We start from the raw sequence: 26,473 nt of genomic DNA, 5'->3' as shown, positions 1-26,473 counted from the left end.
TCTTGCAAAACAATGCTAATCTCATTTGGGACACTTAGGCCCCTTCCACATTGTAGGAGTCGACCTTAGATCGACTTGAGTCCGACCCGAGTCCTCCGCACAGACGTAGCGTCGGGCTCGTGTCTGACTCGACTCACCCCCCTCTCGTCATTGAATTTCTGAGCTCGACTGGGGAGTTGAGTCGACTGGCGGACTCGGGTTGCGCTCGAGCCGAAGCCAACGGAGTGCAGAATCTCCGTCGACTCGACTCTGCCATCTAGCCAATCACAGCTAAGTATTTCGCCCATGCGCAGAAGGGGAGACTCATGGAGGCACGAAAAGCTTTGGGCATGCGCAGAACGGGGGACTCAGCAACCAATCGGAACGCAGCGCAGAGAGGTGGTCCCGCCCTCTGAGCTCGGCTCCGGAGACACGAGTCGGCTACTGTGCGGAGGAACGGGAGGACTCGAGTTGAGGTACGATTCCGCCGACACGAGTCGAACCTGAGTCGTCTCGTGTGTCCGGAAGGGGCCTTAATATACAGGCAAATGTTTTGTTTTTTATTTTCAGCTGGGGTCTGTTCAGTTAATGCCTATAGCGCCAAATGTATGACACATCGTATCTAGCCCCCCAAATTATCAATTGTTACCCAAAAGGTTTCATCTTTAGGTTGGAAGGATTGTAAGGATACTTGACGGACAGTTTCAGCTAGGACCATCTACTATTTTACAAGACTTCTGCATTCCAGCTGCTTATTAATCATATTGCCTGATATCAACAAAATGCTTTTATTTAAAACAACAACACATACTTTGTTACATGGGGGAGGGAGTGACCCCCTCACCCCTTGTATCAATGTATCTTAGGGCATTCTGATATATATTGTTTTTAAAGAGAGAGGGTCTTGATTATGAGGATTGAATGCAGGGGGGTGCCCCCTGTTTCCGGGGTCCGCTCTCTCACGGATGCTGGGATGGGTGGCTCCAGCCCATAGTCCCTGTGTTGGCCTCAGAAGAGAGGGAGGAGGTCTCAGGGGCTGCCTCTCCCTCTTGGCATGGCAGGCTCCCCAGCTCAACAGAAACTGCCAGTCCTAAGCCTCATCCTCTTGCTTTGCCTTTTATTTCCTCCCTGTTACTCTTGGTCCCACCATCCATCCATCAGGGCCTCTGGGTCTGGGCCAAGCCCGCCCTTTCTTGACTCCGGTGGTTGCAAGGGCTTCCTGCCATTTCCTGGCTCCTCCCTCCTTTATAGCCCCTTGTGTCCCCACCCTTCTCGCTCTACTGGGCACTGAGGCCTGCATGGACTTACTGCCTCCTCTCGCCAGGTCAGTGGGCTGTTCGGGAGCTTGAAGGAGGGGCGTGAGTAGGTGACCCTGTGGAGGGGGTCCTGTGAGGGTTCCCAGCTCTCGCTAGCGTCCCCCTTGTGTCATGCACAGATCTTCTGCTTCCTGACAATGATTGGCAATGTATAACCCTGCCCTGCATGGTTTCCACACCCCATTCAATACTTCATTTTCTTAGACAATGTACGAATGAATCACTCGGCAGAGTGGCAGAGATGGAGTGTGTTGAGGGAGCCCTTTCCCTCCACCCCTTCCCAGTGGAGCAATTGGGGGGGGGCATAATTTCAGTACTTGCCCCATGCACCGTTTTCTGTGCATGATTTCCTGGTAGGAAGAAGTGAGTGCAAGCATACATGAAACAACGAGGAGAAAATTGCTTACAAAAGAATTAGCCTTCGAGGTGCAGGTCTATGAAGTATACTGAAAATGGTAGCAGCCGAGAAGCATCAAACCATCACTAAGGGTTCCAAAAATTACCATGGAACTGAAAAGAGAGGGCAACGACTACAGGCACGCCTCCGAGAAGCTCTTTCCTGAGCTCCCCTGAAGCCTGGCCTCTGCCCGAAATAGCACCTGGGCAGGAAACTAATTAGGATTAAAGATCAGTAGTGAGAGATGGCAACAAGATGGTGGACTGAGGCTACTGTGTCACTGTGTCAGCCTGGAGATCCAGGAGTTAGCTAGAGGGTCTTGGAGCCGAGATCGACGGAGGGCCATTTATGCATGCCCTGTTTACCCTGCAGCTGTTCGCATCACAGGGGGATTTTCCTACAGTGTAAAAAAAAATTAAATAGGGAGATTCTCTTGCTGTGGAGTGTCCCCAGCTGAGCCAATCCACCATTTTGCCCACCTTTCGCTTCCTTGTCCCTTCCATGCAACCTCCATCTGGAGGCTCGTCTGCCACCCTTTTATTTATGTATTTACTAGCAGCCAAGTCCATTTTATGGCTTAATAAAATGGGGTGGGGGGAGTGGAGAGGTGTGATGCCTTTCCTGCCTGACCTCGTTCTCCGCCCCCCCCCCCCGGCCTCGTGGCCTCTGCTGTCGCTTCTCCACCCCACCCCTACAACTCACCTCTCGGTTCACTGCTACAGTAACTTACCCGGCTTCTCCCATGCTGGTGTGTGAAAGGGTGGATGGGAGAAGGGGGAGGCTTGTGGTGGGTTTGTGCCACTCTGGGGTGGTGTGAGGGGGATGGGAGAGGGTGGGCAGGGAGCAGCAGGGAGCCAAGGCACTACCACCCTGTCACTGGGCATGTGGGTGGGGGGCTGGGAGAGGTTGGAGGGAATGGAGAGGGGTGTTGCAGGCACAGATTGGCAAGTCACTGCTGTTCTGGCATCAGGCATCTTGTTGGGGGGTTGGAAGAGGGAGCAAAGGAATGGGGAGGTAGCTGGCGGGCATGTTGTTGATGTTGAGAACGTTGAGTTGCAAGAGATGATCCCACAGCCGATGGCTGGGGTTTGTCATTGCGAAATTCCAACCCTTGGCAAATTGGGATGCTGTGTGGTTTCCGGGCTGTATGGCCGTATTTTAGTAGCATTCTCTCCTGATGTTTCGCCTGCATCTGTGGCTGGCATCTTCAGAGGATCGTTCTGAGCAAATTATGTGTAAGGAATTTCTGCTAGCAAATTATGATTAAGATTTTTGAAGACCATCTTGGGTCTGGTGTTCATTCGTTTGACCATGAATGTTTTATACCACTTTTAAAGTCTGTCACTCCAGCAATAGACCCAAGGTGTAGAAAGAAAGAAAGAAAGAAAGAAAGAAAGAAAGAAAGAAAGAAAGAAAGAAAGAAAGAAAGAAAGAAAGAAGAAAGAAAGAAGAAAGAAAGAAAGAAAGAAAGAAAGAAAGAAAGAAAGAAAGAAAGAAAGAAAGAAAGAAAGAAAGAAAGAAAGAAAGAAAGAAAGAAAGAAAGAAAGAAAGAAAGAAAGAAAGAAAGAAAGAAAGAAAGAAAGAAAGAAAGAAAGAAAGAAAGAAAGAAAGAAAGAAAGAAAGAAAGAAAGAAAGAAAGAAAGAAAGGAGTCCTTTTGATTCTTCTGAAGTGGTGGTTGGAAAAGCAGGAGAAACAGCTGTGTTGCGGCCAGGGGAAGGCAGGGAGGACCGAGAAAGCCCAGCGAAAGCAAAACGCCTGCTGATTCTCTTCACTTTCCCTGTGATAGGAAAGGAAAAAACTGCTAAAGAGAAAAAAATCTCTTCAGTCCCAAGAATAAGGGGAGGAAAAACAGGACAGCAATCAAGATCCTTTCTTTGTGGTGGTGAAAGGAGAACTGAGAGTAATGCCCTTCTTCCTGGTCATGTGATCATTGTGGAGGGAAAACACCAAAGGGTGGAGGGGCACTCCTAATCTCCGAAAAAGCTTTGGAAATCTTTTCCACAGCTGGCCTGCTCAATGTGGGCCTGCACAGAAGATGGACACTCAGTGAACTCAAGATCCACCCATATGTCTGATTTGACTATAAGTTGCCACGACGCATGGTTGGCACCTCCTCCTAAGGCAGCCATTTTGTGGCTGCCCCCGTCACCCAGTGTCAGAATTCCAAAGGTGCCCACAAGCTTTAAAAAGCCTTTGCTCTCCATACAGGCATCAAACTGCTTTGTGAAGGTCTCTCTCAAACCTTTCCTGGCCAGGAGAAGAATGCTCAACAAACGACTGAGGAGAACAGAGATCCGGAGTAAGAAATCTAACAAAAATCCAACCGAGGAGCTATGTCCTCTGGCATCACGTTGCTTTGCAATCTGGCCAAAAAGTTGTTAGATATTAGCTTGTGAAGAAGGCTCTGTTTAATGGTGAAAAACAGGCTTCTGATATAGGTGCCATCTACAAAAAGGGATTCTCGATAGCACAGTTCAGAGTGGACAGCAGTTCTGGACCTTATAAGGAATGCAAGGCTTTTTTACTCTCTTGAGTTAGTTCATTTCCTTCTCAAACGCATCTCAGCACAAGTCAGGCAATCTGCATGAACTGACATCCGCTGCAAACAGATGTCATGTTTTGCTCTGTTCCCTGTTTTTTTAGCCCAACTGAAAAGGAACTGGAACATCAATTCTGCTTAGAAATGGTTCCAAACGGGCATGTACGCCCATGTGCTAACAAGCATTCAGCTAACTCTGTTTAGAGTAAAACTGCTAATGAAAGACAGGACTGCTTATCTCAGCTTTCCCTTTCTGGTGCTCAATTACATGTTCTTTATTAGATTCATTTAAAATATACACGGGGTTTCAAGGCTCTTGGATCCAAACATATTTTTTTAAACTACATCCTGTTCTCCCTAACAAAGTCTTCAAGACAACTTGCAGCATAACAGCAATAAAAACTTATAAAATCGTCTAATACAAAGTGCAAGTCATGATATTAAATTTCAACATCAAAATTCGCACAAAAAAACAAGAAAAGCAATAGCCATAAATAGTAGCAGGAATAAAAGTCAAGACTATAAAATTCATTTATGAGCCAGAAATGATAAATCCTTGCAAGCCAGGGCAATAAAAATAGCATTAGCAGAGTTCAGAATATGAAAAAAAAAAAAAACAGGTTGTGAACTGGCCCACTGATCAGCCAGCAGCCGGTAGATGGGAATTTTGCAGAACTAGCGGTTGTTGGGGCATCTCATATCTTGGGTTGAATCCTCCAGTTTATTGTTTTGAGCTCCCGCAATTGCCCCTCCTCAGTACAAACTCCATCCCTTTTATGGCCTTTGTCCCTGCAAGTACCACAGTCCCCAGCATGATCTTTGTTGGTTCTCAAAAGAGGTCTCTCCTCCATCTCATTGCCTTCTGCAAATAGTGTGCTGAAGGAATACCATTCTTGGCTAGAATAATCTAACACATTCCTCTTCAAGCTGTTTCTCTCCATTCTTTATATCAATACAACAACCTTTATTAGGCATATTAAAATAGGCTCCAGAGCATTACAGACATTTCTGAAGTACAAATCAAAAGTACATTCAAAACACAGACAGATAAACTGTATCTAGCATTGGACGTTACTTAGAAAATTCTGTCACTTGTAAAAGAAATTTTGCTACTTTTTCCAAGAGCATGGCCTCTGTGTTATTTAACAAAAGCTCCACAACAGAGTTGTCAGAGTCTCTTTCAGATTTGTCTAAGACCCGCCCAGGAGAGAAATTCCTAATACCCATATATCTCGGACAGTCAAGTATAATGTGAGCAAGAGTCTCTGTAACCCCCATGCCCAGAATGGGTTGGCCCAGAATGGGTTGACCCAGTAAGGGGTGGAGACTCGGAGCAGCAGAGAGGCTGAAAGAGCTCTTTTGCAGAAGAACAAGGCTACCAGACTCGGACCTTGATTTCTATAAGCCCTTAACACCTTGTTAAGGTAATTTCAATATTGTTGGGAACTACTGGGAAGGTAGTTGTTGTTTTGCTGTGTTGTAAATGTTGGAGTTTATTGTTTCAGGGTTTCTTTTGTGGTTGTAATGGGTGAGAGTTCTCCTGGAGACCTTCATCATGTTGCAACCTGTTCATCAAGCCCTTGGAGTTCTTCAGGAGCCAGCCAACTTGCAAAGAAGATTTGGACTTGGCAATATCAGTAGACTGTAATAACGTTAAATGTTGATGTTTTAAAAGTGTTAATTGTAAAGAAAAGTAAACCATTTTGTTGTTTAAATTTGGTTCTTTGCAACTCCTTCCAAGTACTGCCCCACAGAACCCACAAGCTGAGGTTACATCTCCACTTGGTTTTGACAGTGTGGACAGACCCGATCCTGGAGAGGGATAGATAGGTAGTGACCCTTTGTAATGGCCGATGGAAAAGTATTGCATCTGGCCCTTGTAATAATCCATCTCTGTTGGGGTTCAGTTAATAGTTCAAGATATTTGGCTACGTGCCCCTGTTCTGGTACTATTCCGACAGAAAGGGGTGAACATGATTTATTTGCTTGGCCCAACAAGATATGGTATTCCCATTCTTTATATACACATCCTACCAGCAGCGGGGTGGACCTAGAGGAGGGCGAGGGAGGCAGCTGTCCCAGGCAGTGGGCAGAGGAGGGCGAGCCACTCATTGGCTGAACACACCACCTTTCCTCATTAGCATACAAGACTTTTTTTCCCCTTTCAGCCTTTATACTTCCAGCAGAAAGATGATACTTGACTGTTCAACAGGATGAGCATATTTTTTCCACACTATTCCTGGTTCATCTTTCTGCTTTCTAACCAGTATCTAAGTGGTAGGCGTGGGATTGTTTTTCGATAATCCTTGTGCTAACACTGGATTTGTTTGTTTTAATCACCAGCCTAGAACTGAAACACCTTGTAATTCTTCACCAACAACAGTACTTTTAAAATACTGCCTTTTCTCCAAGGAACTCATGGGGGAGGGGCATCCTACATTCTATCCTGTGAGATGAGGTGGGCTGAGAATATGTGACTGGCTCTAGGTCGCCCTGCAAGTTCCGACATCAGAGTCAAGTCTAGTATTCTGCCACTACTCTATTCTGGGAGACAATTAGGAAATGGAAAAAAAACTGAATCAACGGGCATTTCCCCACTTGCCACCCCTTCAGAGTTCTGCACTGCTCTCAGCGCGATGTCGCTTCTGGTGCACGCCTGCATTCTACACAGAGGGTCATCAAAGTGCCGCTTGAAAAGCCATTGCGGAATGACGCTGAGGGGGCATGACAGCGGCAGCATCGGGGCGGCTGCGTTGTCACCGCCCCTGTAGTGGGGAGTGCCGGGGGACCCCGCGCTACTTGCCTACAGTAGCGTAGGGCAGAAGGTAAGTGGGGAAAGGCCCAACGGGTCGTTTTTATTGATATAAGACATAAGAACATACAAATAACCTTGCTGGATCACACTAGTAGTACATCTAGACCAGGGGTAGGGAACCTGCGGCTCTCCAGATGTTCAGGAACTACAATTCCCATCAGCCCCTACCAGCATGGCCAATTGGCCATGCTGACAGAGGCTGATGGGAATTGTAGTTCCTGAACATCTGGAGAGCAGCAGGTTCCCTACCCCTGATCTAGACCAAAATCCTGTCAAACATTTCCTCCGGAGGTCCAACAACAGGGCATAGAGGCCAAGTCCTTCCCCTGGTGTTGCCTCCTGGCACTGAGATTCAGAGATTGGCTGCCTCTAAATGTAAAGATTCCCTTTAGTCTCCATGGTTAGTAGCCACTGATAGACCTCTCCTGCATGAATTTATCCAATCTCCTATGGCCATTTCCACATCCGGCAACAGCAAATTCCACATCGCAGTCACTTGCTGTATAAAAAAGTAGTTCCTTTTGTCCAGTCTATTACAACAGAGCCGATTAAAAATCATCAGCCCATTGTTGGATTGGAGTCCTGGTCAACCCAATAAAATGAAACCGTCTATCTATTATCAGATAGGAATCACCAGACACTCATAAAGTTCCCAGATTTTGTGTCTTGATATGTCAGAGTTAGAAAGTGCATTATGCAGCAATAAAGGGTTTTAAATGCCATATTTTAAACTTTTTGTATATTACTTTTAAAATATTGTAGTAATTCATAGATAACAGACAGAAAAAAATGTCAAAGTGTTAAGTATTCATTAACATTTCACAAAAGTCAACACGATTTATCGTTTAAAAGAGTTGTTGATTATATATGTAAATAGCTTATGTACATATGAAGAAAAATAGAGATATAATATATGAGGGGGGTCAATTTGTCTTCTTGTTTCCCTTCAAAAAATGTAGATCTGGCACAGGGACTTTCCTGCCTGCACTACTAAGCTCTAGTGAAAGGACGAGGGATGCAGGATCGCCACTGCAGCACGAGGAAGGTCAGCGACTGAGTGGCCAGTGGAACCCAACATGGGTGCAAGGTCAGGGAATTCAGTACTAGGGCAGGAGTCAGATGGATCTGCTGGGGAAAGAGCAGTATTGGAAAGATAAGAATGTGAGACTTGCTGGATAAGACCAGTGCGGGCCCATCTAGTCAAGCATCTCATTTCGCACAGTGGCCAACCAGTTCCTCTGGAAGTCCAAAAATGGGCAGAGAGGCCCTGATGTTGACTTCCTCTGGATATGCAGCTTCCCTTTAGTCACTAGTAGCCAGGGTGGTGTAGTGCTTAAGACCAGGTGGATTCCAATCTGGAGAACTGGGATTTGATTCCCCACTCCTCCACCTGAGTGGCAGAGGCTTATCTGGTGAACCAGATGTGTTTCCGCACTCCTACATTCCTGCTGGGTGACCTTGGGCTAGGCACAGTTCTCTCAGAACTCTCTCAGCCCCATGTAGCTCACAAGGTGTCTGTTGTGGAGAGAGGAAGGGAAAGGAGCTTGTAAGCCACCTTGAGTCTCCTTACAGGAGAGAAAGGTGGGCTATAAATCCAACCTCCCCCTCCTCCTTCTATCTTGCATGAATCCACCAACTCCCCTTTCAGCCTTCTAAAGCCTGTGGCCTTCAGCATATTCTCTGATTCATGAGAGGATATTCATGAGAGGATCAGAAACTTCAGCTCATTGACCAAAAGATGCAACCCCAAGTTTCAATTGCTGTGGATAGGTCTATTATGCACCCCATGGCTGTTTCCTTCGTAGTGGATTCTTCCCATGATTTTCAGTGCTAACCAGGAATTTTCCCACTCTGAAGTTTCTCCAGCCAGGCCGCTGCCATTTTCCTTACCCGCTGCTTGTCTTGCTGTTTGGCACTTTCTTCTCTTTAAAAAAAGAACACTCTTTGGCCTGCTCTGCTGGTCGAGTGAGGGAGGAATTACTGTTAGGTGGCCCTTGGGGGGCGGGGTGGGGGGGGGAAAAGGATGCTGGGACAGCAAGCAAAGCTGCAGTAGGGTGAGCACACACAACAGATCTATGCTTTCTCAGCGAAGAGAATGGAAAAATCACACTTAAACAAGTTTTAGAAGATGCAGCATATTTCTGATCTGCTTCACAGTGAGTTCTGGAGGGGGGAAAATGTGTGTGCAACCAAAAATCTGTCCCACATGGAATGCATGCTCACTGCAGGGCAGACCACATGTGCATAGTGTCTGATTGGTACTGATTTTTTTAGCAATGTTCAGTTACCACAAACAGTGAAAAAGATTGGCTACACCTATTAAAATCAATAACCAAATTAAAAAACTAAGTCATAAAAACTGTCATGGCATTTCAATACAGGACTCCCGTGAGCCTTGGGTGTGACAGAACGACTCTTTTAGTTCCTGCCACGTGCTTCCAGCAAGGCCTCTTTTAGAAGAGCAGCAACTCACGTTGTCGCGCCGTAACGGAGGGTGTTCTGTTTGTGCCGAGCTAGCAGGATTTGATACACACGAGAAGCTTGCCTGCACATCGGTCTCACTTGGCTTCCCTCTGGGACAGCAATATAGTGCTCTGAGTATTTCCAGTCACTGACACAGCAATAATGACAGTTCAGCCAGCCAAGAGCACCGTGAAGCCAAGCAATTCTATCTGCTCTTAAAATACAGTCACTCGCTGCTGGCGGGCGAAAGCACAGAACCCGATCTCCAATTCGCATGCCTCATCTGGTGTGGCCGATACAAATGCTCTGCTCAGCTGGGCCGAGCAACGTCTCATTCCAACGTCTCATTCTGAATATCTGCAAAAAAAGGTCTTCCCTGTGCTTTCCTAATGGAAACGAACAAAACGAAACCTGGCCAACCATGAAACTCAGCCATGTAATAAATTGAGATCGATTCAAATGCAATATTTCCAACTATATAATGACAAGGTTTTCATGTCTGAAGCAAACTGGAACTTTTTAACAAACCGTAGTGATGATCGCTAGTGGCCAAGGTTGCCAATTTTCAGGCGGTGCCTGGAGGTCACCCAGAATTACAACTAGCCTAATGTCAGGCTCCCTGGATCAGAACCCAATAAACGCTCCAGTCGATCAAAGGATTTTACTGGCAGACTTCAGGGTACAGGAAAGAAGACGACTCTTGAGTGAAAGCCCGCCAAACAATTGATAATATGTCCCAGGTTCCCTACCCCCACATGGGAACCCAACAGGAAAGAATAGCATAGCTGAATCCAGACATCATCATCATCATCATCATCATCATCATCATCATCATCATCATCATCATCATCATCATCATCATACACATAACAACACAGCACAAGTGTCTGGAATTCATCTTTGAATATCGAGTCCTTCCCAAGGACCTAGGATATTAGAGGTATTTGCTTATTTATTATTATTATTTATTATTATTATTATTATTAATTCGATTTGATAAACCGCCCTACCCCCAGAGGGCTCAGGGCAATGCACAACAAATAGGAATACAATAAAACAAATCGAATAGCCCCAATTAAAATATACAAAACCTTAAAACTATAAAACTATAGCAGCAGCAGTAACCTTCAATAAATAATTAATTAACAATAGGAGACGTCTGGCACCCAGCCCCAGTGATCAAACCCTGGGAGGGGAGGGGGTTGGCAGATGGTCCAATAGATAGCCAGTGCGCATGACGCCCACCCCAACAGCAGACACCCAAGGCCAGACTGTAGGATAGCAGAGCACGGGCAAAAGCAAAAGCAATCCCATGCATGGCCCCCTGCCGGGTAAGCAAACCAATATGCAACAATGGGTTTTGACGCCTCCCAACTGCTGAGATCCATTCCCCTGGACATAATGGCTGAGTTGGAGGATGGACTCAATGGCATTTTTCCCTGCTGAGATTCTTCCTCAGACCCTGTCCTCCCCAGACTCCACCCCCCCCCCCCACCTCTACGAATTTCCAACCCAGAGTTGGCAATCCTTAGAAGGCTTTCAAAAGGGTTGCCCACATTTGTGGATGCCTGCATGCTTACAGTCTGCTTCTGCAAATGTGTGAAACCTTTTACAAAGCCTTCCAAAGTCCTAGCAATCATCACCACTCTGTAAGGTAATAGCACCATTTAGACAGGAGAGCCAAAGAGCATCTCCGTACTACTGCTGCGTTCATGGTTCACATCATTCATTGGCGGGCGGCCAGCGTGTTCATTCCCATTCCCCCCGCTCCGTCCACGCATGCTGCTTTTAATGCATAGTGACCTCTACAGAGGGTTTATTGCTTGGAATATCGGATGCTGGATCACCTTTTTGGAAACCAGACTAGACTAGAAAGACTTTGGTCTGCTCCCATAAGGCAATTTTCAGGACTGCAATTCACAGCTCTGAAAACATCGACGTTGCTGCGATCTTAAGAGCCTAGGTACTTTAGTGCCTACAGTGAGGAAGTATACACCAGCACAATTGGAAGCTAATTTCTTCCACAAACACATGAACAGGAAGTACATGCACAGTTAGAATCAAAGCTCTAAAGTTACCCCGTCCCACCTACCCCGTCCCACGTTCGAAATGGCTTGTCTTGATTTTGGGAACTAAAATTATTTGTGAACTAGTAGTAAAGCCCACTTTGGATAAGGAATACAGTGGGTCTAGTTGGGGGGGGGGGGGCAGATAGGGAACTGGGCTTTCCCAGCTTGTTTTTTGGGAGATGAGAGGATGGGCAGAGGGATGGGAAAACTGGTGGCAGGCTCAGCAGCACAGATGGGGGCTATGTGCTGCTGCCCCACCAGTCCTCCTTTTCTTTGGGGTGGTGGTGGTGGGGAGAGGCCTGGTTTGGGAGGTTGGTTGCTGTGAGGGGGGAGGCCGGGAGGGCTTGCTGGGGGTGGGCAGGAGGCCTTATTTGGCCTGTGGATCAGCTGATCCGTGGGCCAGGGGTGTTGGGGGGTGTTGAACCCAGGAGGGCTAAGTGCTGCTGTTCTGGGGCGGGGATAGAATGTCCCCCACGCATGGGGGAACAGGTCTCACTGATTGGTGGAGGGCCATGCAGGGCTTGCCCGAGTATGCGTCCTGCACAGCAATTGGGTAAGGATTCATTGTCAGACGTTCAAACCCTTAGTCAATTATGTATTGTAAGATAGTGAAAGTGTGAGTATCATTCTGATTTTGCTTTTCTGATGAGCCAGATCTATATAGCAGTTTCTGAGTGACAGAGTACTTTCATACACATACCACAGATTCCGAACTAAAAAAGATTCCTCTGGTACTTCATTTGTTCAGACATGTACAGATGGTCACTTACCGATGCAGGCGTGGACTCTGACCGACAGCTGGGTCCTCAGAATTATACTGTGCTTTTTTCCTCTTCTGGGGAGGGGGAAAAAGAGAGAAAACTTAAGTTAAAAACCCACAGTTCAAAGCCTCTGCACCACTCATAGACAGGGATCCTCAGGAGGGTCACAGAATCTGACTCCAAGGTCTTCAACTCCTATATAACTGCTTTTAATTTATTGAATTCATTTACAACCACCTTTCTCCCCAGTGGGAACTCAAAGCAACTTAAATAATTTTCTCTTCTCCATTTTATCGTCACCACAACCCTGTGAGGTGGTACAGGCTGAGTGTGCCTGTGCCTGGCCCTAGGTTGTCCATCAAGCTTCTATAGCAGAATGGGGACTCAAACCAGGTAGTCACAGTTCAACACTCTAGCCGCACTCTCATACAGATCTGCAGAAGGGCTATGTCAGTGATGGCGAACCTTTTTGAGACCGAGTGCCCAAATTGCAACCCAAACCCCAGTTATTTATTGCAAAGTGCCAACATGGCAATTTAACCTGAATACTGAGGTTTTAGATTTTAAAAAACCGGTTGGCTCCCTCTTCCTCCACCCCACCCGCTCGAGCAGGGGCCAGCCTGCTCTAGCCTCCAGCAAGTCCCATCTGCACCACTCTGTGCCTCTCTAGCATCTCTGCCTCCCTCTGTGCCCGGCAGCAGCCACCGAGCACAGGCACCAGGCTCCGCCAGCCGAGTCCTCCCCTGCTCATCGGGAAGCGCTAATGATCATGCTTAGTAGCCCAGGCCAGCCTAGATGTGTGTGTGTGTGTGGGGGGGTGATTTTCTGCTCCCCACATGACAAACTCTGTGTGCACATGCCCACAGAGGGGGCTCCGAGTGCCACCTCTGGCACCCGTGCCATAGGTTCGCCATCACTGGTCTATGTAATAAAAATGTTGTCAAAGCTGCAACAGAGAAGTCGGCTCTCAGTGCAAGAACAGGAGTTAAGAACTTAGTCCAAATCTCAGCAAAGAGTGAGCAGAAGAATAAAATCTGTTGTACTGTTTCAGTAGTGTCTGAATCACAAGGGCATATGGTAATGGCATAGCATTACAGCGAGCAAGAGCGTAAGCTCTGCGCTGCCTCGGATTTTGTAAAAGGGAATGATATTCAGCTATAAGGCCTCGTATGCTTGGGATTCCCAGTAGGGAGCATGTCTTGGAGGCAGCACAAATAAGGTTTTGAGCCTCAATTTTCAAAAATCTGTGTTTTATGCTTCTGCAAGCATCAGAAGCAGGAGAGAAATGAAAGGGCTCAACAGATAGGCCAAGAGAATTTATCTTCTCATTGATTATAACTAGCCAGTTAGATGTGATTCAGTAAGCATCTGATAAACTAGACTTGAAGAATCAGAGCTATAGTGTGGCCAGAGCCTGAACCAAATTGCTCTAAGCTGGCATTAAATCTTTGAATCAGAGTTTTTTCATCAGGTACATCAGTGACTTCTGACTTGCAAAAGCTGGAGCCGGAATAACTATCAGATCCTCCGAAGATGCCGGCCACAGATGCAGGCGAAACGTCAGGAGAGAATGCTGCTAGAACACGGCCATACAGCCCGGAAACCACACAGCACCCCTGCATCCATTTTGCTTCTGGCTTCATCTCCTGCAGCAGTCATTTTGTGGCCGTGTCCACTCTGCTGTGTCAGAACTGCAAAGGTTCCGGCCGGCTCAAAAAGCTCGGGGCGCCCCTGCACTGGTCAGCTGACGCGCTTGGGCTGGGCCTCAGTCACCCTCTTGAGTTAGCACTCAATGTTGTTGCCATCAAGGGTTGTGAGAATTAAGAGGCAGCCAGTGACAAAGGGGGGGGGGAACTGCACCCGAGGCATGAGCTGCCCGCTGCAATTCCTCCCAACTCCCACCCCTGCCTCCGGTCAATATTGAGCAGGCAATGCGTAGGCGCCTGGGACAAGCCGCCCTAGATTAGGCTGACCAGACGTCCCACTTTTGGCGGGACAGTCCCGCCATTATTAATTTGTCCCAGCGTCCCGCCGGTTAGATTCCATTGTCCCGATTTTTGGGAGGCTGCCGACTTTTCGCCTTCTGGGGCGCCAAGGAGCAGTCTGGCGGCCAGCCTCCAGCGCCAAGACGCCGCCACAGGAGCCACGGTGACCTTCTGGAAGCATGCTGTTTCGTACATCCTGTGACAGGGCAGGAAGCGGCAGCACCCCAGAAGCGCAGTCTTGGCGCTGGCACTGTGCTTGTAATGTCTTGGCGATAGCGCAGCCGACCACCTACCCGTCCCAGTTTACAAAGGTGACCATCTGGTCCACCTTTTACCTCCTTGTGGGATAAACTTATTGCTGCCTTTCACTGTGTCTGGGAGGCAGCTGATTCAAGCTGTTATCTTGGACTGATTTTGAAAAAAGCCATGGGGGGCTGTGAATCTTTGGATGCTGCTCTGGCTCAGCATTTCTCACCGGCTGTGATGGATGGCCCAGCGGCACTGGCCAAAACACACTGTGCTCCACAATGTGCCTTCATTCAGCTCTGCTTCAACAACATAAAAGCATGAAGCACTGGAAGAAGATGCTTTCCAAGAGTGTGCAGAGTCGGCACATCCTTCATTATGTGAACCAGCACTGAGGACTCCCCCGAGCGCATCAAACTGTTGCAAACAATGTGTACAATCTTGTATACAAAACGCCATCTGTCCATGCCTGTAGATACTAGAAGAATTGGCCAGCATTCAGGGAAGAAGATTATTCGTAGGTAAGCAAACATATGCCAGCCCTGCCTAGATTATACACCTCCAGGTAGTGAGTCAACTCTGAACTGTCTCTCAGGTTACAAAAAGAAAAAGAAAAACCGTGGCACTGGCAAAGTTAACATAGTCAAGGAGAAAAGGTTGTACCCCTAGGGCTGGTTAACTGAGGCTCAGGAACCACATGCATCTCTTCGGCTCTTTCCTTGCAGACGTGGCCTTTAACAATTGCTCTGGAGATCGCAAAAACACTGTCCCCGAAAGGGAGGTGTTCACATGGGGAAGTGAGCGAGCTGTACACGGCACAGCCGCGCATGGCCCTCACCTCCCAGCCGCGAAGCTGCCATTTTTCCCACCTCGCACCCGCAAAGCAAGGTTTTGGAAAGGTGCGCATCCCTCCCCTGCCCAATTGACTTACCATCCCTGCTAATCGTCAGTGGCAGTAGCTCGTCACGAGGAACCCTGAAGGAATCGGCCCCTCAGCCTGGGCGACTCCGGAGCCCGGTGCGTGCAGAGAGCTTGGGGGGCATATCCCTGGCCTCGGGCGACAGCCAGCCTTGAGACGGTTGCAGGGAGACGGTAGGAGTCGATCGAGGCTTTAGCCTTAAAGAGCACGGCCGTCGGCGATCTTGACGGTCCCAGGGAGGTTGGAGTCGGCGCCATGTACCCTAACCCCGGAGCCTCCAAAGCGTGGCAGTGAGGAAGCAGCCTTTCCAGAGCAGCATGCTGGCGTCCCCACCGCATGCTGGCCTGGGTTTGCCGAGTTCCACGAGGGGACTAGAGATCTCCCAGAATGACAACTCATTTCCAGACAACAGAGGCCGGCTCTCCTGGAGAAAGGAGCAGCTTTGGAGGCTGGACTCCACGGCATCACCTCCCAGGTGAGCGCCCTCCCCAAACTCCACCCCCAAATTGCCAGAGATTTCCCAGCCTGGAGTTGGCACCCCTAACCACAGCCTCTAGGCCCCTCGGACTCCTCTGCTCTTGAAGGAGGTCTCCTTCCAGAGCTAGCTGCGGCTGCCTGCAAATTTGGGGGGGGCATAAAATAGAATAGAATAGAATAGAATAGAATCTTTATTGGCCAAGTGTGATTGGACACACAAGGAATTTGTCTCCAGTTGCATATGCTCTCTCGAGTGTACATAAAAAAGAAAATACATTTGTCCAAGAATCATAAGGTACAGCACTTAATGATTGTCCTATATGGGGTCTAGTAAAGCAATCAAGGGAAACAATCAGTAGTAATAGCAAAACATAAAATGTAAAAAAATCCATACAAATAAAATAAAATAAAATGTCAGCACAGGCTATAGTCCATACAGTCATAGAAGTGGGGAGGAGATGGGTAATAGGAATGATGAAAAGTAGTGCAGTAATTATATAATAAATTATTATAATAAATAGTTTAACATTATCGAGGGAATTATTTGTTTAACAGAGTGATGGCATTCGGGAAAAAAACTGTTCTTATGTCTAGTTGTCTAAAAACAAAAGAACGCGAGCAGGGATCTCACCCACTGGTGGGATTCAGCCTATTCGCACCTATTCGGTAAAACCGGTAGCTAATTTTTTTGTCTAGTTCAGATAATGGTTGTAATCCCACCACTGAGTCCTTTCGGAACCAGCTGTTAAATTATTCGAATCCTACCACTGATCTCACCCTCTTTGGGGGTGGGGGAGGTCAGTTTGGGCTGCAGTGAAAAAAGTAGGTGCTTCTGGACTCAAATCTAATCCTTTGCCAATGTGATCCTGAGAATTGGAGGGTGGTAGTAGAGAGGTTAGAAAAACCTGACAGGCAATGGGGGCAGCTTTGGCTCGTCTGCTGTCAGGACTGAGCCTGTCAGTGCCAAATGGCAGGTAGGGCAGGGGGAAGCGGTGTACCATCCTCTGATGTGGGGCGAAAGTCCAGTGTCTTACCCTCGCCCCCCCAGGGTGAAAATCCTGACACAGATCTTATCAAAGCGAAGGCTGGTGTAAACTGTTCCCCAGGCTCACACTGCTGCTTTGTCATGTAAATGCTTTGTAGTTTGTAGAGGAGAGTAGGAGCCGCTGGAAAACAGCTCGGTGGGAGGGAGCAACAGGATATAAGTGAGTGGGTTTTGCGCAGGAATCGCCAGAATTCCTTCCTCTTTATGATGTTACTCTGCACTCCTGAAAATAAAGGCTTTAGGAACAAATCTATGAAGTTTCCCTGATTTCCAGATCCGGAAAGCAGTGGTGGGATCCAAAAATTTTAGTAACAGGTTCCCATGCTTTTGTGGGATTCAAACGTAGTATGAGTGCCAATGGGGGCTACGGGCAAAGACGGGGCAAGGCAGTGGCCGGTGGGCATTCGAGGGGGGGAGTGAGGGCTGTGGGAAGGGGCGCAGCCACTGCGCTTGATCCTTGAAGCTGATGAGAAATCTTGAATGCATGCTGTTTAGCATGCAGTTGCCACGCCACGCCGGTGCACCTCCTGCTAAGACTTTGCTTCCAAGTTCTGCGGTGGCTACTGCTACAGAGAGGAGAGGCATTAACTAAGGCAAAAATCACATGGCAAAATCACCAATTAGTAACCCCCTCTCAGCACACACAAATAATTAGTAACCTACTCTCGGGAACCTGTGAAAACCTGCTGGATCCCACCTCTGGATCCGAGGTTTGACACCTGCCCACAACCCTTTGCTTTTGCTTCATCCAGACACCACATTCATTACTGTATAATACAGCTCTGAGCATCAACAGTGACAGTTTAGAGTTCCCAACCAAGTCAATCCCCTCACCCATTTGCCCTTTCTTCTTACCCAGAGATCCTTAACATACTCGCCAACACCTTTCCAGGAGTCTCCCTGTTGGTTTCAGAATTTTTTAAAACAGTGATTTAGGAGCAGCTGCCCCCATTGCACAAAGATCTCCACTGTGTGAATGTAAGCCCCAACAGCCATTTTGTGGCTGTCTCTACTTCCCGAGGCAGCCATTTTGTGCCTGCACTCACCATACTGAGTCAGAATTCCAAAGATGCCCATAGGCTCAAAAAGGTTGGAGTCCTCTGTTTATAGCCCACTGGGAAGGTGAAAGTCAGTGTGGTTTGCAAGGTAGAGCGTCAGGCTAGAGTCCAGGAGACCCCGGTTCAAAACCACCACCACCCCAACCATGGAAGCTTGGGCCAATCGCACACACTCAGCCTAACATATCTCACAGGGTTCTATGGGTCTCCATGGGGGAAAATGCTGGAGCATAAAGGAAGGAAGCAAATAACATGGAGCTCACTCCAACCGTTCACCTCTCTCCAGGTGAGGCACCATGTCCATCACTACCAGCAAAAGAGTAATATCAGTTCTACTAAGAGACAAGGAAGCATATCCCTGCAGTCTGGTCCTTTGCATATTTATTCGGCAGGACTTATTCTGTTTGCATTTGCTGCCTCCCCTCATGAATTTCTCGAGTTGATAGGGTTGCCAAATCCAGGCTGGGAAATTCCTGGATATTTGGGGGTGAATGTGCTGTTCTTTGGGGGGGGGCGGTCGCTGAGCCCGCCCCTCTTATTGCCCTGGGCACTGGCTGTGTATTTAACCATCTGCCAACCCCCTCCCAGGGTTTGATCACTGGGGTGTGATGCCAGACGTCTCTTGCTATTAATTATTTACTGAAAGTTGCTGCTGCTATAGTTTTAAGGTTTTGTATTATTTTTAACTGGGGCTATTCGATTTGTTTTATTGTGTTGGTTGTTTGTTTTGTTGCACACCGCCCTGAGCCCTTCGGGGGCAGGGTGGTTTATCAAATCAAATTAATCATCATCATCATCATCATCATCATCATCATCATCATCATCATCATCATCATCATCATCCTGGGGAGGGCAGGATTTGGGAAAGTAGGCACCTCATTAGGGTATAATGCCATAGAGCAGTGGTGGCGAACCTTTGGCACTCCAGATGTTATGGACTACAATTCCCATCAGCCCCTGCTAGCATGCCCAATTGGCCGTGCTGGCAGGGGCTGATAGGAATTGTAGTCCATAACATCTGGAGTGCCAAAGGTTCGCCACCACGGCCATAGAGTCTACCGTCCAGTGGTGGAATTCAAATAATTTAACAACCGGTTCCGGTGGTGGGATTTAAATAATTTAACAATTGGGATTTAAATAATTTAACAATTGGTTGTATAAAAGAGACATTTTCACAACCGGTTCTGCCGAAGTGGTGCGAACCTGCTGAATCCCACCACTGCTACCATCCAAAGCAGGCAGATACCCAGGGGAGCAGATCTCTGCAGTCAAATTCTGGAGATCTCAAGGCCTTATAAGCTGACAGGTTTCTCCACCCCCGTCACTGCAGTTGTTGATCTCGGGCCCAGAAAGGCTCCCGGCCTCTGCTGGGAATCCACTGTTGCTTTCTTTCCCATCCCCCAGCTCTCCTTCTCCTTCCATCACAGACAATGACTGGGGCCCAGTGAGGCTGCTGACATCCTCCTAATCCCGTGGTGGTGAACCTTTGGCACTCCAGATGTTATGGACTACAATTCCCATCAGCCCCTGCCAGCATGGCTAATTGGGAATTGTAGTCAGGGGCTGATGGGAATTGTAGTCAATAGCATCTGGAGTGCCAAAGGTTCGCCACCACTGTTAATCTAAACGGTAAGTGCATCATCTGTGCATGTACAGTCAATGCTTTCTTTTTTTTGAAGATATAGGGGGTTTCTCAAGTTTTCAGAAAAACATGTTGGGGATCAGTCTCCCCTATTTGTGAATTTAATTATCTTCAGGTAGGAAGCAGAGTTGGGAATTAGGAATAGAATTAACTCTTTGAGGCAAGGCCTAATTAGCATTGATACATACAATCTTCATGATTTATAAGGTGTAGTAGTAGGTTTTTTCTTTTTATTTCTTAAAAGAAAAAGCATACACACACACACAGACCCCTCTCAAACATCTGCAACTTGGAAGGCAAGTAATTTTGTCCCCTTCTCCATTTTAGCTTCCCCCTCTCTCATGTGATCCTTCATTTGACATGAAAAAGTATTCAAAACTCTATCTCCTGCACCCTGAAGCATCCAGGAACAGGGTCCCACAGAGACAATAGCCATCAGATTATCATATATCTTTTTGAAAAGATGTGCAAGATTTAAGTCGTACTTGCCCACCTGACTGCAAGGTCTTAATGAATGAAGCAAATTTAGAAGACTTGAAAAATCCGTGAAACCTGCATGTCTCAAAAAAGAAAGAAGCCCTTCCAGTTAATTATTTGAGTGGGCAAGCTGGTTGCCAGGAGATTTGAGTGGACAGACTGGTTGCCAGGGGCTTGTCAATCAACACTTCACTCCCCTGCTTAGCATTAAAAAGACCCTCACAATGTGAATTGGGTTACTACAATCCCATATTCATCCTGCCCTTCATCTAAGCAGCTCAGAGTGGTATACATAACTTTTCTCCGTCTACTCCACTTTGTCTTTACAACAACACAATAAGGTCTTTGACTGAGACAGAGTGACTTACCCAGAATGCTTCACGGTAGCATGGGGATTGGAACCCAAGTCTTCACACTCTCGGCCCAACATTTTAATAATTACGCTAGCTTTTAATTTAAAAAAAACCCTTTGCCTTTTCCAGCTCTTGTTCTGAGCGTGGTCAAGAAATGATGCTTCGTCAGGGAAACAGACTACCTGGGCTGCGTCACATGATGCCCCTGAAGTTCAGTTTACCACTTGGCTGCATCCCAAGGATACACGATAACTGATGGAGCAGCTACAGTAAAATAAATACAGTAAAATAAAGAGCCCCTTGGGGATTGGGCGGTTTATAAATTCAAATAAAAAATAAAAATAAATAAATAAATACTACTGATTTTCTTCAAGTACTCCGGGTGGAGAATTACAGTTCTTTGCCACAAAATTGGTGTGCCCTTCTTAGCAACATTTGGGACGCTGCTAAAATATCACTGAACTCATGGGGAACAGGGTTTCAGTAAGTAAAGTCACCAGAAGCTTTGCTGCAAATTTGGTGTCTCTATCTAAAACCCAACCTTCCCCCAGAGCCTACAGAGATTCTCCACAGACCGTAATGGAGTCACACTCTTAAATTTTAAAAAAGTTGCAGAACAAATAATCTTTCCAGAGCGCCTTACATTTTAATCCATCAATAACAAGTCACACACTACCTGTAAAGTACTGTGTACCTCTCCTGCCTATCCTCATGAAGGTACAGGCGACATAGCCTCAAGGAGAAGAAGCAACTGTGCAGTTTCACCCTAAGATTAGAAAGTTTCCAAAAAACAAACAAAGAAACCATGAGATGCACCTATTCATTTAAGAACCAATCAGTGGTGGTCGTGGAAAGTAAGCTTAACTCACAGCCGTCTTAGGGCAACCTTATAGGGTTTTCAAGGCAAGAGAAGAACTGAGGGAAATGCCCGTGTGGCATGGGTTCTGTGGAAACAGTATCTCACATGCTGTTGAATTGTCCTTTTTATGAGATAGGTAGAAAGAAGCACATAATCCCCTTCCTGCATGGAAGTGAAGGCATTACAGATAAACAGAAGGTTATATATCTTTTAAACAGCCACAACTACGAGCTGTTGGAAGCGGTGGCTAAATTTTTAAATGGTGTTATTTTAACTCACCAGAAGTTGTAGAGGCTGTTGTTATCTTGCAATGTTAATGTTAAACTTGTATTGTCGATACAATGTTAATGTTAAACTTGTATTGTGGATTGCTATCTTCATTGTTACTCCCAGGCTACAGGCTCCTTTCTGACTCACATACCAGGCTACTCTATTCAGAGGGCCTCACCTTTTGACCTCACAGTATATATACTCCACTTGCTTTCCATTCCTACTATCAGATCCTCTGAAGATGCCAGCCACAGATGCAGGCGAAACATCAGGAGAGAATGCTGCTAGAACACGGCCATACAGCCTGGAAACCACACAGTACCCCATTAATGTTAAACTATTTATATGCCATTAAAGGTTTTTGAAATTGAAATTGAAGAACTGAGGGGGTTTCCCATTGCCTATTTCTGTGTAGCGACCCTGGTACTCCTTGCTGGGCTCCCAATGAAATACGAACCAGGGCTCACCCTGCTCAGCTTCTGCGGTCTTACGAGATCGGGTCACAGCTAAGAACCAAGTACTTGTGGGAGGGGGCAGCATGCACATCACAAGGTTAAAATCAGTAAGTTTTAGATGCAAATGATACAGCCAATGATACAAAAATGTGACAATGTTCCTTAGCTAACATAGAGCAGTTTTAAAATGACTGAAAGATGTCTTTCAGTTTTGAATCAGTCTCTACGTGAGGAAAAAACTGCTTTTCTCTGTTCTCTGTTTTCATTCACGTCCCCAGAGCTTGCACTGATAAGTTCTATCCTTATCTTATACACATTTCCTCGTGAGCAAGGCCCAGTCGGTTCAGCACTGCCGGCATCCAAGCAGGTGTGCCAGATCAGGTGTATCAGTACATTTCAGACTGTGCACAGTTCAGGCCAGAGACCTGAGCAGGACAAAAGAACAAAGCCGACAATCCAGAGAGCCGCGGTTCTCATTCTCAACTCGCTTAAAGCGCCCTGCCTTCTTTCATGCTCACCTCAGCTACCCATTTTTTTAAAATTTCCAAAATATACTAATATTTCTCTTCTTTCAAGGAAACAAAAGTGGCAAAGTGAAGGCTCTGTAAAGTGTACAGTTATATTCAACCACTCATTGAATAAATTACAACTTCTAAAAATATGTATTTGGGTAGGGAGATATGCTCTAGAAAATTTTCTGGCACTTTATTTTTCCATAGGAAAGTTTCCCATTTCTGACAATTCATTGTATCAGAAAATCTATAACAATGAACGTACTCCACTGTCAATACAATAATTTGGTAAGGTTCACAGCTTCAAAATTGCAGTTAATGTTTTCCCAGTAGTGATCCCTAGGGATTATGTGAGAGAATATGTGCCTGTTTTATTTATTTGTAAACAAAGTGGGACATACAACCACAGATTCATATAACAATTAGAATTTTTTTAAAAATCAAACATGAATTCACAATGCAAGAGAGGCTGTGGAGAATAAGTGTGAAACTAAAATGCCTCAGTAACCTCTGAGGAAGAGAGTAAAATTCTGTTGCAATAGATGAGTGACCAACTACATCAGTGGTGGTGAACCTTTGGCACTCCAGATGTTATAGACTACAATTCCCATCAGCCCCTGCCAGCATGGCCAATTGGGCTGATGGGAATTGTAGTCCATAACATCTGGAGTGCCAAAGGTTCACCACCACGGAACTACATCCATTGCCAATTAGGCACAATTCTTTGGATTTGCTAAAATCAGTCTGTTGACAGGTTTCCATAAATGTCTTTATTTTACTTCCTTGAACACATCTTTACATTTACCTTTAAATCTGTACAGGTATTATTACAATAACAAATAATTTCCATGTATTCAGTTAAATACATTTGAAGATTTATAAGACTGAAATCACTTAACTGTTTTTCCTATCCAAATAATTAAGTTCAAGCACTGAATATGGTTGAAATGGGTCATGGTTACTTTCCTACGTACAACAAGCCATCTTTTGTAGATTTGAGATTCATGACTTCTCGCAGACCTATCTGACTAAGTGACATTTATGTTATGTCCAACCCTCGAAACAAGTAAGTTCAACACCCTTGTCACAGGGCTATCAAGGCAAGGCTTATCCCAAAGCATTCCCAGTTATCATGGTCCCATTAAGTGTGGTTAGGGTTGGAGATTCGGATGGTCCGAATCCGGATTTTGACCGAATCTGCATTGATTCGAATGGATTCGGACGAGCAGGGTCCGAATCTGAGCTGTCCGAATCCCAGACAAATTGCGTTTTTATTTTTTTGGTGTTTTTTCACGTTTCGGCATTCAAAAGATACCCTGAAATTTTCATGCCAGTACCTTTAAAAATGCGCCCCCTGCAGTCACCTTCAGAAATTCCCCCATTGAAAGCAATTGAAAAAATTCAATGCAAAACACAGAATCTTGGGCAAATTTCTGGGGGTGCCTGCAGGGGGCGCATTTTTAAAGGTACTGGCATGAAAATTTCAGGGTATCTTCTGAATACTGTCCTGATGATGTACTCCACGTTTGGTGCAGTTTGGTCCAGGGGGGCCCAAGTTATGGACCCTCAAAGATAGCCCCTATCTTCTATTAGCTCCCATTAGAAACACTGGGGGATAGGGGCATCCCGTTTGGGGGTCCATAACTTGGGCCCCCCCTAAACCACAATGCACCAAACGTGGGGAACATCATCAGGACAGTATTCAGAAGATACCCTGGAATTTTTATGTCTATACCTTTAAAAATGCTCCCCCTGCAGGCCAAAACATGAAAAAACAGCAAAAAAATAAAAATGCATCCGAGAATCTCAGATGTCACCGCAAATTCGGGTGTATCCGAGCCTGGCAGGCTCGGAACTGGGGGGATCCGAGCCCATACACCCGAACTGGACCTGAATTCGAACCGGGGCCAATTTTTTCCCCATTTACCAACCCTAGGTGTGGTTCATCTCCTCCTTCAAACCCAAGATTCCTTTCCTTGAATTGCTTCAACCCACATCAATAAAGTTAGTTGGGAGTAGCATCAAAATGGAGGTCATCGCCCCCTGGCTCCATCTTCAGAGAAGCCCTGCTGGAAAACCAGCCACTCACCAGGACATTGTTTTTTCCCCCATTAGATTGATTTCCCACCCCTCCCCAACAATGGGCAGGCCCAGGGCGGCTAGCAATACAAAAATATACCAGCGATTAAAAAACATAAATTGTTTAAAAATCTGTCTTTTAAATTTACTTTCAACATTACAGTTACTACATTCCAATTCTAGTTTCCAGGATGAGCAACTAAGGAGGGAGGAACATAAAAGGAAAACCAAAACCAAACCAGCTACAGAATCAGATCATGATTCCATCCCTAATAAACTGTCCCTAATTCTCATAATAATACAATCCATATTCTAAATGTGAAGAGACAAAAATCACCCCAGGGTTACACCACCCTTATGCTATGGCAGCCTGACAAAGCCAATAAGGATTTCCTAAAGTAACTGATAAAACTTTGCCGCCTTCAGTGTTCCATGCAATTATACAGTGAGTCATTACTAAACTTAGCATACAAATATGATTAGATATCTGGGGTGGTTAATGGTGCTCACTTGTTCTCAGTTTTGTTTCATGGCAGAACACTCCCTAGCAGAATGCTTGTTGCTCAATGTGAACATTCTGGACCTCAGTTAACCTAAGCTTATCCAAATTCTCAGTGTGGCGCCCTATGCATGGGCGGTGGAGCTACTCGCAATTCTCATCACCCAAATGGCCTCAGAGAGTTCCCAGCAGTGGCATATTGCCCACGGGAACAAGGGGGATCAAATGACCCTGGGCGCAACAGCGGGGGGCAAAAAATCATCCCCATCCCCCTCCTCCTCCATGCTGGCCCAGCTGAGAAGGGCTGGGTCAGTGTGGGGGAGGTGCCTAAAGACAGAGTTGGCCTGCCATCAGGAACTGGCCTGCTGCCGCAGCACCCGTCCAAGCACCTCCTTCCCTCCCCCGGCCCTCGGGGGCAGGGGCAGCTTGGATCGGCACTGCAGCAGCAGGCTGACTCCTGAGCCACCCACCACGGCACCCTGCCCCATCCTCTGCCTTTTTGCAGGCCGGCTTCTGCCCTCCCCAGGGCCGGGGAGGGCAGGAGACAGCCTGCAGGGAGGTGGGGGGCAGCTCAGGGGTGTGCCACAGCAGCAGGACAGAAGAGGAACTGGCCTGCCACTGGTGAGCAGCCCCTCTCCTGAGCCCCCCCCAAGCAGGGGGGCACGGGGTGGATGGCGGGGAGTGCCCGGAGCAAGTCCCCGGGCGCCATTTCCCCCTATATGCCTCTGGTTCCCAGGCACATCTAGACAACTGGAACTCTGTTATGAAAAGGATCTATTTACTTTAACGGGTTAAGATGCTAAATAACTGTTTCCACAGAGATATAGGCTCCTATTTGAAGTTGTCTGAAAACCTGAAAACCTATCTCTGAATAATGTCGTTATCTACAGTACATGAGCACTCCAGAAATGAGTAACTGGCAGATGTTCAAAATGAGGACAGGATTAACACAAGTTCAGCAACACAACACATGCCATACATGCATATTTATATTTCTTTATTATATTTACATTTCAGTTTCAGTTTTAAAAAAGGTAGGTTGTGTGGCCATGGGCTGATGGTTTTAGCTCCTAACATTTTAGCTCCTAATCCCCTTCGAAGGGGTAGGCAGCATAGGAAACCGAATTAATAAATAAAAATAAATAAAATGTTTCGCCCACTAAAAACCCCAGATCAAAGTTACACAGACTGGAAAACTCTGAACAGCTAGCTGATTCTGGCCGTAAAGCCTTCCCAATTGTTCCCAATTGTTGAGCT

At 46.5% G+C, this 26,473-nt stretch overlaps 1 protein-coding gene across 1 annotated transcript in view; it reads right to left on the bottom strand.

Moving 5' to 3' along the window:
* Positions 1–26,473, bottom strand: part of FHOD3 (formin homology 2 domain containing 3) — a 372,798-nt gene that overhangs the window by 294,647 nt on the left and 51,678 nt on the right. Inside the window, 1 exon segment of the mRNA XM_048511340.1 lies at positions 12,350–12,414. Within this exon segment, the coding sequence (XP_048367297.1) occupies positions 12,350–12,414 (65 nt within the window).

Source organism: Sphaerodactylus townsendi, linkage group LG11 (genome assembly GCF_021028975.2).
Source record: "Sphaerodactylus townsendi isolate TG3544 linkage group LG11, MPM_Stown_v2.3, whole genome shotgun sequence".
In the NCBI taxonomy this organism is placed as follows: domain Eukaryota; kingdom Metazoa; phylum Chordata; class Lepidosauria; order Squamata; family Sphaerodactylidae; genus Sphaerodactylus; species Sphaerodactylus townsendi.
Note: the sequence above shows the minus strand (reverse complement) of the source record. Positions and strands in the feature narration are given on the sequence as shown.